General features: G+C 38.2%; 1 protein-coding gene across 4 annotated transcripts in view; it reads right to left on the reverse strand.

Moving 5' to 3' along the window:
* Positions 1–394: 394 nt before the first annotated feature.
* Positions 395–11,868, reverse strand: part of pax2b (paired box 2b) — a 29,885-nt gene continuing 18,411 nt past the window's right edge. For 2 of the 4 annotated variants that reach the window (XM_014332785.2, XM_014332784.2), the window contains exons 8-10: positions 5,682–5,783; positions 3,676–3,762; positions 395–2,376 (exon numbers count right to left, since the gene is read on the reverse strand). In XM_014332785.2, coding sequence (XP_014188271.1) covers positions 2,255–2,376; positions 3,676–3,762; positions 5,682–5,783 — 311 coding nt within the window. In that variant the 3' untranslated portion in view covers positions 395–2,254. Of the gene's footprint in view, positions 2,396–3,675; positions 3,763–5,681; positions 5,784–11,868 lie in introns of all 4 variants that reach the window. The other 2 variants (XM_014332787.2, XM_014332786.2) reach the window with 1 other exon arrangement.

Here is an 11,868-nt window from a genome sequence, read left to right on the forward strand (position 1 = left end):
TTCATGGCTTTTTTCAGTATTTCTCTAAAAAACGTTGGAGTTTACCAACTTTGGATTCAACTTTACTTACTTAATATGTTTTGGGACACCATGTACATGCAGAATTGACAATAAAGCTGACTTTGACTTTGACTTAGACGTTGACCATAATTTCACAAAATTTATATGAATGGACTGAAATGCAGCCCTAAAATAATTAAGTAAAGAGAAGCTATACTTAATTGTTTACTTTTGGAATGTATCAAATAAATTTAAAATGATCATGTCATTTTTCATTAAATTTAGCTTGTACAAATGAGGATTTTAATCACTTTGTTTTGTTCTAGTAAATGCACAAATATAAAAAAAAAACAGTGAAAAACTTTCAAACATGATTTTCTTTTTTGCGTGAAGTGATAAAAAATAGAAAAATATGAAATCCTCCCATTTAAGAAGATCTAACCAGTCAATTTTTTGTCTTTTGTCTTTATGTGTAAATGCAATGATTACACGAGACAACCCGCAGGTCCTTTTGCGTAAAAGATTTCAGACACTTTTATTATTGTACAAGTGATATCAGCATAATGAAAGTGATAATACCCATGAACATGAAAGACATTTTTTCTTACTGTATTTACAGAGAAGTGTCTTCACATCACACACAAAGAATGCTTCTACAAAATGAACAATTTGTAAATAACATAACATTAAATAAACTCCACCTACCTTTAGGTTTACAGCTGAATATGCATATGATGACCATCTCTGCACTGCATAGAATTTATACATATACTTTTCCTCATGAACAATGCGGGTTTTTTTCCTAATAATAATAATAATAATAACAATAATACTGCTCTCGTGATGCATATAGGCGGCCTGTAAATAAACATTAATGAGAACTAAGTCTTTGGCAAATGCAAATACATTCACTTGACAGATGAAGAAACCATCATTCCAGCTTGATTCAAACAAATGACTTGGCCTGAAACATGTTGGAGGGGGAGGAGGGGGCTAAAGTTAGGAAGGAGCATGTTTAAGGCATTTAGCTGAAAACGTCGCCCTGCTTTTTGATTTTATTGGAGTCATCAGAATCATCTTATCAGCGTGAATCTGAACGCTTCAGTTATCAGACTAGACAAATGATGATAGTGTTTTTACTTGGGATGGCTGTTATATCCTTTTTTTGTGGTTGAATGCCAAAGACTTAATCAACTTAAATAGAAATGTAAGCTGTGAGAACATAGTATAGTGCACGTCAAGGCAGTGACATGATGGGCCTTGAAATACAAGATTAACTGTAAGTGCCTTTTGGACTTACAGCCAGTTTTGTGAAATAAAGCAAAGATGCATGTCAGTTTTCTGCATAATAACGCTCCAGTGTTGCAAACCTCCAAAATAGTGCAAAATTAACAAAAACAAAAAAAAAACACAACAAAAGTTTTGCCTGATGACCTCTTGAATCCTGACAAATAAGACATAGTGAAACACTAGCCAAGCAGTCTGCAGTTGAGTCATTACGAATTATAAAAATGAAATAAAAAAATCATTTTAAGAATATATTTACTAGTTTCTCGAAGTCTTGCAAATAGCGGGCCATGGTGCTATATAGTCATGGCTCCATCTATTTTCAAACGGATGTTTCTTTATTTATTTCATTTTCATTTTTACATCTTGATTGTGTATCACAGAGAACATGTCCTAATCTTCTCATGGCATCAAAAGCGATCGATTTACTCATGCTGGATGTTCAGTCGGTGACTGTTCAAATGGATAAAATCAACATTAGGCTGCCACAGCCTGCACGTGTTGCTGCTAATCTCCTCTGATCTCTCTGCACTGCCGTTTGAATTGAGAGGGAGACAAATTGGAAAAGTGGGGAAAAAAGGCTGCTGCTACATTTTAAGCTCTGGACAGTGTCCCTGCTGAGAGCCATCAAGAAAAAGGAATGTACAGTATTGATCCATGATGGGATGAAACTGTGGTACTGCTAAAGGGGGAAAGAATTCTTGACTTTTCTTTTCTTTTTTAGAGTCTTTTTCCTTTTATTTTATTTGTTAAATCACTGCATTTAGCCACAAGTTTTATCATGTGTGTAGCAACTTTCCCTGTCCGTGATGATGTCTTGGAGATTAAGTTTGGCTTTGATGGTCCAACAAAGCTGTGATGAGAGAGGACTGAAGTTGTCACAAATCCCAAAAACCGTTTAGTTTCTTTTTGTGTGAGCCAGGAATATTTTATGCGCAGTTGCTCAGTGTCCAGTGGACCATGCCGCTCACACCGGGGCAATATGGAGGCTGAGGCCATGGTCCTGTAGGTTGATTTGGTTTCCATGGTAACTAGTGACGGTCATAGGCAGTGGCAGCAGTGGGAGGGGCGGAGCCTCTCGATGCGGCACTATAATAATAAGGGGAACCTGAAAGTTAACAGAAGAACGAACCATTTGAAACAACAAATACAGTTTTCACTGCCATTTACCAAATATATTAATATTCATATTATAATGTGTAATAATAGGTTTCATCATTCAAGTCACATCACACTAACCATTTACTAAGACCTGTCCCCCACATTTATTGTTTTTACCACCTGCCAAGGTTTCCATACTGAAACTTTTGCATCAATCCTTGATGTTAGACCAGCAAAATTAGGATTTTCCTTTAAAGTTTACTTAAATGTTGTTTACTTAACTAGCTATAAACAACTAAGAAAGGTTGCATCTTATGCATTTCACATTTTTTATGCTTTCTAAATTTTTAATTTGATTTAAAGTTGAATCTGCAAATGCTGTAATCAAAAAAGAGACCCGCTAAAGCTACATGTCACAGACAAAAGGTCACCTATTGGATGTAGAAGACATGACAGGAAGAATTTTTTTTGTTTTTAGTATAGCAATATCAGCAAAATGATTACTCAACTGTTGTCCTAACATAATTATATATAATCTAAATATAACACTTTAACATTTAGGATCGTAGAAGGATGTTCAAGGGGACCTATTGTGCTCATTTCTAGCTCTTTAATTTATATTATTGCACTCTACTAGAGTAGTTTTGCATGATTCTCTGTTAAAATTAGTCTTTATTTCTCTGCTACTGGGCCTTAATTCATCTACAGTCTGAAACAAGATTTTTAACTCCTGTCCCTTTAAGACCACCATCCCGATAAGTCAGCTGTCTCCTGATTGGCTGCAACTTGCAAACAGAAGGTTTGAAGAGCAGGTGGGTGGGGCTCGTGTGTTCACAACCAGGGACAGGATCATCATATTAGGAATATCCTGGTTGTACATATCCAAAACTGCCTTAAACTCAGGATTTAGAGCAGTGTAGTCTGAGCTATTAAACATACTCTAACCTCGTTATTGGAAACATATAAGAATCTGTCGTTGGAATAATATAGAAATGACAGAAAATAGTAGATTAGCTCAAGCTTTACTTGGTCAAGATAATACAAAATAACACTTGCAATACATATCTATTTTATTACAGGTGGTGTTTAAATAAAACACAAAACACCACCTCAAATGCACTAAAGCACTAAAAAGAAAGTATTGCTCTTGTTAGCATTCCAGCTGTAATGCTTTGGGATGTATAAATATCCTAAGACTTCCATGTCTGCAAGGCTACAACTGGACTATTGCTGATCTAGTAAATGGTCAATTAATCATTCTCATCAAGTTTCTCACTCTCTACTCACTTAGTAATGCTGGGTTGCTGAATCGCCAGGCTTCATTGTAGGTTGTGTACTGTGGATGACTGTAGGGGTTCCCCGAAAACTCACTCCCTGCAAAACAAAAACAACAAATCAATTAGCATTTCAATGCATCAAACCATTACCCCCTTCACATGCAGTCATTTCTCGTCATTCAAAACAGGATGCAATTTGTGGGTGGAAATGATAGTCATCGATGTGAGACCAGTCAAGCAAGTAATTTATTTCTTTTTCATTTCACTTAAGTTATGCAACACTGAACAATACAGGATGTGACACTGAAGGCGGCTTTTCCCTGTCCCATTTATGGATATCAACCCATTCTTCTTCCTCCAGTATATTCCAAAGCAGTCTAATAAATACAGAGTGGTAATAAACAGTTTCATGCATACGTTTTTGATATGCTGCAATAAATCCTGCAGCCTTTCTTGGAGGAGTTTTAACATCTCCAGTCTCAAAGCCCTCTGGTCTAAACTCTGATGTTTCTTGCAACAGAAGTACCTTGGAGCATGTCAGTGAGCACTGCTGCTGGTTCAACACGTTTCTTTCTTTTACGAGATAATAAAGGCCAGATTTTATATGGAGCTGGTGAGAAATGGCTTTGCTTTAACAGTGTTTTGTGCCTGTCACTAAATCTTAGTGGTTGTGTATAGGATGAATCAGTTGTAACACAAAACCACAAGCCATAGGATTAAGGTCCTCATCTTTTGCTTGGTGCCACATAGGAACAAATGGAAAGTAAAAGTATGTTTGACTTGTCTCTTTTCCACCCACATGATTTAACAGTTTTATTAGCTGAAATCAAAAAAGTAAATCTGGGCTGCGCTACCGCCCAGGGCTCCCACATCACCCTTTGTTTTTACTGCTGCTTTGGCTATTATGGCATCAAGCTTTTGAAGAAAAATATGGAAAAATGTATACAATATATGTATTTTTATTGTCTCTATATTTTCAATATTTTCAAAAATAAACTACTATTTTAAAAATAATGTGCTAAATAATATAATAAATAATTTATAAATAAATAATAAATAACCTAGCAACATAGCATTACATGTAAGCCATTCAGTTCTAAGAATACCACAAACATTAAAGCAGGGCTAGATATGGATGATGCGATGTAATTTGGGTGTACCTACCCTTTAAGAAATACCCTTACCCTTTACAAAAGCATTTGTTTAGTGCTTTGAGGACTAAGTTACCACTAGGTTTTATGAAAGGCTCCTTTTTAGTCTACCTTCAAATCACAAAACAACAACAAATGGAAAATAAATGCAACCTCCTTGGCTGAGAATATACTAAAAAATGTCATTTTATAATGGAAGAAAAAGGAACAGCCAGAGTCTGTGATGGGGTGCCTGATTGGTAAATGATATGCTAACACAATGCACACTTGACTGATTTCCTTGTCCATGTGGTTTAATCACGTCAAAGCAAAATGCTGGCTGTGCTTTGCTGAAAACGTGTGCCTCGATGCTGGAGCTGGAGAAGCGTATAAAGCCCTGCACCAAAACTGCATCTTTGCCCTGTTCCTGGCAGTGAAACACAAACCTGACCTCCTCAGAGAGACAATGATTTGAATATTTACCGGGCTCTCATGCCTCTGCCTTTTGACCCTTAACTGTTTGCTGTGAACCTGAACTGCAGGTTAAGTAGAGGAGAGTAAAGGATATGCTCTGGAGCTCAGAGGCTGGGGAGGGCTGCTGGTGCTGTTTATCGAGGCCGCTGAGAACGGCCACCAGAGGAGATGATGAGCCAACAGAACCGGGAAGATGAGAAGAAAGAGAGTTTGACCATGCTCTACCCTTTCTTTGATCACCTACTCAGCTTGTCTGATCCAATCATATGCACACATAATATAAGAATATGTGAATCCCTTATTCTACAGGTCAATATTCATTTAAATATTATACATCTTCTACAAATGTTTTGAGGGCAACGCCAACTGTTAAATAACCCCTAATGAAAATATAAAACACTTCATCTCTTACCAGGAACCATTCCAGCGAGTGTGGAGGTTGGGTAGCTGCCCTGGCCTGTAGGGGGAACGTGAGGGGGATACCCAGGTAAGGTTGTGTTGGCCATATCCCGACCTGCAGAGAGAAAACAAAACAAACAGAAAGAAAACTCAGGTGTGATCTAGAAAATCTTCTGTTTAAGATTGGTGACGCTGTAACTTACAAATGAATCCTTAACACTTGAGTGAAAAGAAACATTTCTATCTTTAAAGCAAGAAGCAAAGTATTCTTTGTTTTAGGCTTGGAGAATTGAAAATCTGAACTTTTTTATATTCTGCTTGAGTTTCTGCTTTCAGAGTCTGATATTATCAAACAAAATATGTAGAATCTGAGTCTGCTGAGCAAATAAGTAGCTGCTCCTGCAAAATAAAGGTTGGTAAAAGCAAACTCAAGTGCGGTTAGCCACTTTCACCTCTGCTTTCAGCCTCCCATTCTCAAAAATGCAAATGTGCAATTACACAAAACAACCATTACCCCCTGTTTCTGTGGACGTCATGACTCACCACCATCACCACAAGTCAGTCAGTACAAAACTCCAAATTTCAGTTACCAGAAAGCATCAGCCTGCCTCTAATAGGTGAACTAAAAACAAACTAACAGCTGCTGCTTCCAATCAACCGAATCCTAGTCACGTATATATGTCTCCTCATTAAACAATTCAAACTTGTCTAAATATGGCAGCCTTTAGTAAACCCCAGAAGTCTCCTCTCTTTTCTGTAGTGGCTGTAAAGGCAGAGCACGCAGGCCCCTCCGCAGAGCGTCACCCGTCTGGCTGCAGATATTCAGCTCTGTAATTGAGAGTGACGGTTGGGCTGTCCTCGTTGGCCACAGGGACATTTGGACTACGGCACGTAACCCCATTTACCACAGTGGCTGGGGTAAGAGAGGCCCCTGCTATATTGTCAACTGTGAGGGTCACTTAGACTCAAAGGGAAAAATCATTTCCCACTGGAGCTTTAATGAGGAAGTACAGGATAAAATGCACCGTAACACCAGAGGACAACAGTTGTTCGTGTTGTTGGTGTTACAAAAAAAAAAGAAAAGAAAATTATAGTCTGGCACCAGATTCAAATCCAAGTTTACTTTTTCATCTTATGAGGCAAAAAGTGTTTACTGGTAAATGCTGTTTTCCCTCAAACAATGTTTTTGACTCTGCAGCGCCGCTATGCATGATTTGTCTCACTTTTAATGTCTGTGACTCTGTACCTCTAACAAAATAAGAGGATATGCAAAGCAATAACTATATAATAGAATAAAACAATCAACAACAACAACAACAAAGTACTGCCAGTAAGCATAAGACACAGAAAACATATATATACTGGATTAAAAGAATAATGGAACAAACACATTATTTGTTTATTTTGAGGATGTGGGAATGATACTTTTGGCTAATGATGTACCACTACTACAAGCTGGCAGCAATACTGGCTATGCCGAGGGATGTGGGGGCCAGGGACTGAAAAGGTTGGTGGTAAAACTGGCAGAAACACGGTGGCAGGCCCACAAGGCCAAGATCTGCCAGAGAGGACCAGGAGGACGAGGGTTAGGAGTAAAAGAAGCCATGGAAGCTTTGAATGGCTTCTACTTAATGCAAAGAGTGCATGGAGAGTTGAGGCTCTCTTTGTTTGTTTTTTGGTAAAATAGGAACCAATACAAAGGATTAACAGCAGCTGACACTGCTTTCATTGTTTTCTCACTCAACTACAGTGCTGCACTTGAATATGATGTATACAACAGTATTTATTCAGTGATTAAAATCATCTCCAGGCTGACCTGCTGGCCTGCTTTACTTAAAATATACTGTAACTCATATAATCCATGCTAACTCCCGAAAAAGACTCTTATGTATAATATTAATGTTATGATACATTTTTGTGTTGTTATTGTGAACACCAGTGGAAATTCTAACTGCAAAAAACAAACAAACAACAAAACCCCCAAAACAAAACAAAAATACCAATCTTAATCAAGGTTTTCAGCTCCATCATCAATTGAACCCTTAAAATGCGAATATTAATTTTAAAAAAAATAGTTTTTTTTGTCTGAAATTGTCACTCGATGACACAAATTTGCCACTCTGTTGTTCAGCAGAAAAAAGATTTATTCACAGGTTTGTTCAAAGGTACAAAGTAAACCACAACGCTGTAAAATAGTACATGAAAGGCAAATATCAACTTACTTGTGAAGCGAATTTGCTCTAAAAACACTCCCCCCCCCCCCCAAAAAAAAGAACTTTTTCATTTGTGATCACAAATTGTCTGATAAAGAAACGATTAAATCTTATGTCCAACAACTGTTCCCTATTGTTTGCAAATCTCCACACTGATCGTTGTATTGTACGAGGGTCTGCTGAGATTTATCTTCTGCTTAAAGCGCTGAAACTCAAGGGCTGCAGAGTTAAAGAGCTTTATAGAAAAGAGTGAGGTCATGCTGGACCTTTCATTTATAATAAGAATTAGTTAGCCACAAGCCAGTGCACATAAGTCAAAGGGAGCCGTGGGAGTACTGTAGGTGGGGGGTCCAGCAGGGTTGAGGCCATTGTGTATGTGTGTGTGTGCGTGTGTGTGTGTAGACACTGGTAACTATTGTCTAGCTGTCTCCCTAAACAATGACACTATCTTTTCTTCATTATTATTGCAGCAGCTACAGCTTCCTCATATGTTTAATAAAAGTAAATACTCGAATCTCTCCATTAGCTTCTGAAAAATATAATCACCACAAGATCTGTTTTTGCTTGCAGTTTTAATTTATTTTCTTCAGAAATAATAGCATACTGCAGTTCAATTCGGCTTCTTTTATGCTGGATGAAGTCACGGCTGTACTGTAGTCATCGACGGGCACTTTATATTTTAAATAACCAAGCAAGACTAGATAACTCAGTTTTATGAAAGCTGATTTTACTAAAAGTTTGGATGAAGGAGTCATTATATTTTTCCTCGTGTGACGCTGCTTCCAATCTGGGATGTTATTGGTATATTTTTGAATTAAAAAAAATGTGTCCAACTGAAACTGGAAATGAACATTATTGGGGTAGTAAATTTGCATGAAGTAAGTGTAACTACATCAAAAAAAATAAACAAAACAAAATCACTAAACAAATAAAAAAAAAGGATTTGATTTTGTTTAGTCAATTCATCAATATTGGACCTAAAACTGATCAGGTCAATCAGATCAGTGAAACAATACTTTCAGCATAACCCTCATGGAACCTTCAGCCTTCATTTCCTCTCCAAAAAGTGTCAATTTTGCTAAGCGATTAGAATAAATGAATAAAAGAAGGACTTTAACATGCAAAACAGGAAAGGTTTACCCATTAAAAAAACAGTTAATAAAGGTGTTTTAAAGGTATGTTTGCCAAGCTTCTGCGCTGATAACCGCCTGTGCCGAATCCTGCTTTTGTATATTCCAGGATGCAGTTGGCAGTGACTGCCAGAAGCTCTGTTACTGTTGCTTTATGTCCCCTTTAAAACCCTCTTTCAGTGAGGCACCGATTCGGAGAACTCTCTGTACAGCAATGATAGCCTCATTAGCTGCTTCCTAGCCTTTGTTGTTTTTGCAACAGAGATGTGTGTCCAGATTCTCATTAAAAGATGGCTTTCTTTATATTGTCTGTTTCCTCTGACAGTCCCCTTAGATTGAACGCCAGCAAATCGAGCTATTTATTTTCCCCTGTCCTCTTTTTTTTCCTTTCTTTCGCTGCAAAAATCAATTCAAAGATTTTTTGGTTCGCTGTTACAAAAGCCTGTTGATTTCTGTCTTCATTTGAGAAGCAACTCGAGCTGGGAATACTGTGTTATATTTCATAAACATAGCGGATTTCTTGTGAACATATTTGAACCCCCCAAAAAAGCAAGCTTTGAAGTACACAGAGTGACTGAAAACATATATTATTATAGCAATAAAACTCGTGGGTTTTATCTGAACCCACAACCAGACACATTATGCACTAACAACTACTCAATTTCTTAAAACACAAAGGGAAAACCGGGGTGACCTTCTTGTTATTTGGCACAAGAACAAAGTCATTTGTGAATTACTCTTTTGCTTGCAAGAGTATTAAATTTACCATGACAGGGACACCTTCATGTTTGCTACAACAACAACCAAAAATCTTTGACCTCCATTTTCTAGGCTATATGCAGAATGGGGCAATTTATCACGAGCCAAAAAATCTCAGCACCCTAATTAATTACAACTAAGTAAAGAATGTTTGGAGAGCCAAATTGCTTTAATTCCCCGAACACCGGCTGAAAGTCATTCATTATCAAATGTGTGCTCAAAGGTTAGTTTGCTTTTCTGAAGATGAAATAAGCATTAATTTCGGAGCCCGCATTTTCCCCTGTGGGAAGACACGGGAGCAATTTGTCACGAGGCCACACATCACTGATGGCAGGTTCACTGTCTGATCATTGCTCGCTGCTCACTGGACAACGGCAGGTCTTGACGCTTTCTGTGTAGTTCACCCTGAGAGCACTCGCTCAGCTAAAGTGTGGCTAGTTGTGTTTGCTGGATGAGGTTTTGTTTAATAGCAGGAAGGTATAAAAGGGGTGTACAGAAGCAGCTGCTTGAGTAGGAGAGGTGTCATTGACACAGGGGCTTTAAGCCATTGGAGGCCTCCATTAACAGGCCCAGCAGGGAATATGTTTAAAGAGTCTTCAGTATGCGGCCAATGAGCAGAGATGTGTACAACTCCCACTGAACGCTCATGGGAATTTTAAGAGGGCTCTTAAGTCTGAAGCAGCATCAAGAAAACAGGTGGGCTCTGGCTAATTTCAGGAAATACAGAAACGCTCTATAGAAATAGTGGACAATTGGCCGTATCAAGACCATCTCTCCATTTATTTCTCAAAATACACACAAAAAAAGTTCCGAACTCCTCCCTCTGCTATTCACAAATTCACCCACGGCTCACACTATTTGAATTTTAAGCAGTTCGACTGAAAAAGAATAAGAAGCACTTGAGATGAAATCCATCTCTCGAAGGGAATTCATCAAAGAAATTACTTCCCATATCAACAATAGAAATTACCTCACAATATGCAATTGTCCTATCCACATATTCATGGAACCCTTTGGTGTTTTTATGGGGTAAGAGGGACTATTTAGCAGGTAATACAGCATTAATGTGGAGGAAAGGGAGAGAAAAAAAGTGTTTTAATGGAAGTGGCTTCTTGCCTCTGAATTTCGATGATGTGCACAATGCCCTTAAATCCCTTTCTTATTTGAGCCTGCTTTGCAGGTACTTTTGAGCCTTAATAGGATAAGCAGAGGACACAAAAGATTTCTATCTCTGAAGTCTTTCAGTTCACTGAGAATCCCGATCTCTGGCAATGAACACTTCATGAATCATTCATTTTTAATAGATTATGCAAATTCCAGGACATAAAATCAACAAGATCAATAACTGCAGGCATTTTAATTGGTGTTCAAAAACACATTTTTAAGCACGAACATAATCTGCAGTTCTTTCCCGCGTAAAGACACAATTAATTTGAAATTGGATCTCAGCCTAAATACTGCAGATAATTTGCCACTTTTTGCAAGGCTTAAAATTCCTCTGGTGAGCTTATCGCTGGCAAGTAAACTGTAATACTCAGCCATTAGAGAGACCACACACCTGAATATCACCTATTATCCACACAGGCAGGCACGGGGGGGGAAAACCAAGCAGAAGAGCCACTAACCAAATAGTAATTACCAAGTGGAAGTCAGAGCCATGTTTGTTCCATTAGTTTGACCTCTGTACGCTTTATTCCTGAGATCTTCCAACATGGAAGGGCGCAGAAAAAACTTATTTACTAATACAAAATCAAGTCGAGTCAGGTGCTTTCCACACACACACACACACACTGGAACACACAGCCATCCATACAATCCCATCTTTCTTCCTCTTAATGTCTCTTTGCACCTGTAAAGCAGTAAGGAGACCCTCTCTGCAGAGACCATCTAAAATATCCCAGGTGCCGCCTGTAGAGACAGGCCTGTTTCTATGGGGCCATCAGTGCACAAAGGACAAACACACACCTTTCTTCTCAGGAGGCCTGCCTTACAGGGGGAAATCTACCTCCCACATATTAATGAGAGAAGGGCCCTTTCTTTTCTCATAAGACTGCTTGGCTATCATTTGAGAAGGAGGGCTGCAGCAATTTTCAATCAC

Source organism: Haplochromis burtoni, unplaced genomic scaffold (genome assembly GCF_018398535.1).
Source record: "Haplochromis burtoni strain Fernald_Lab_line unplaced genomic scaffold, NCSU_Asbu1 Contig_37, whole genome shotgun sequence".
Lineage (NCBI taxonomy): Eukaryota > Metazoa > Chordata > Actinopteri > Cichliformes > Cichlidae > Haplochromis > Haplochromis burtoni.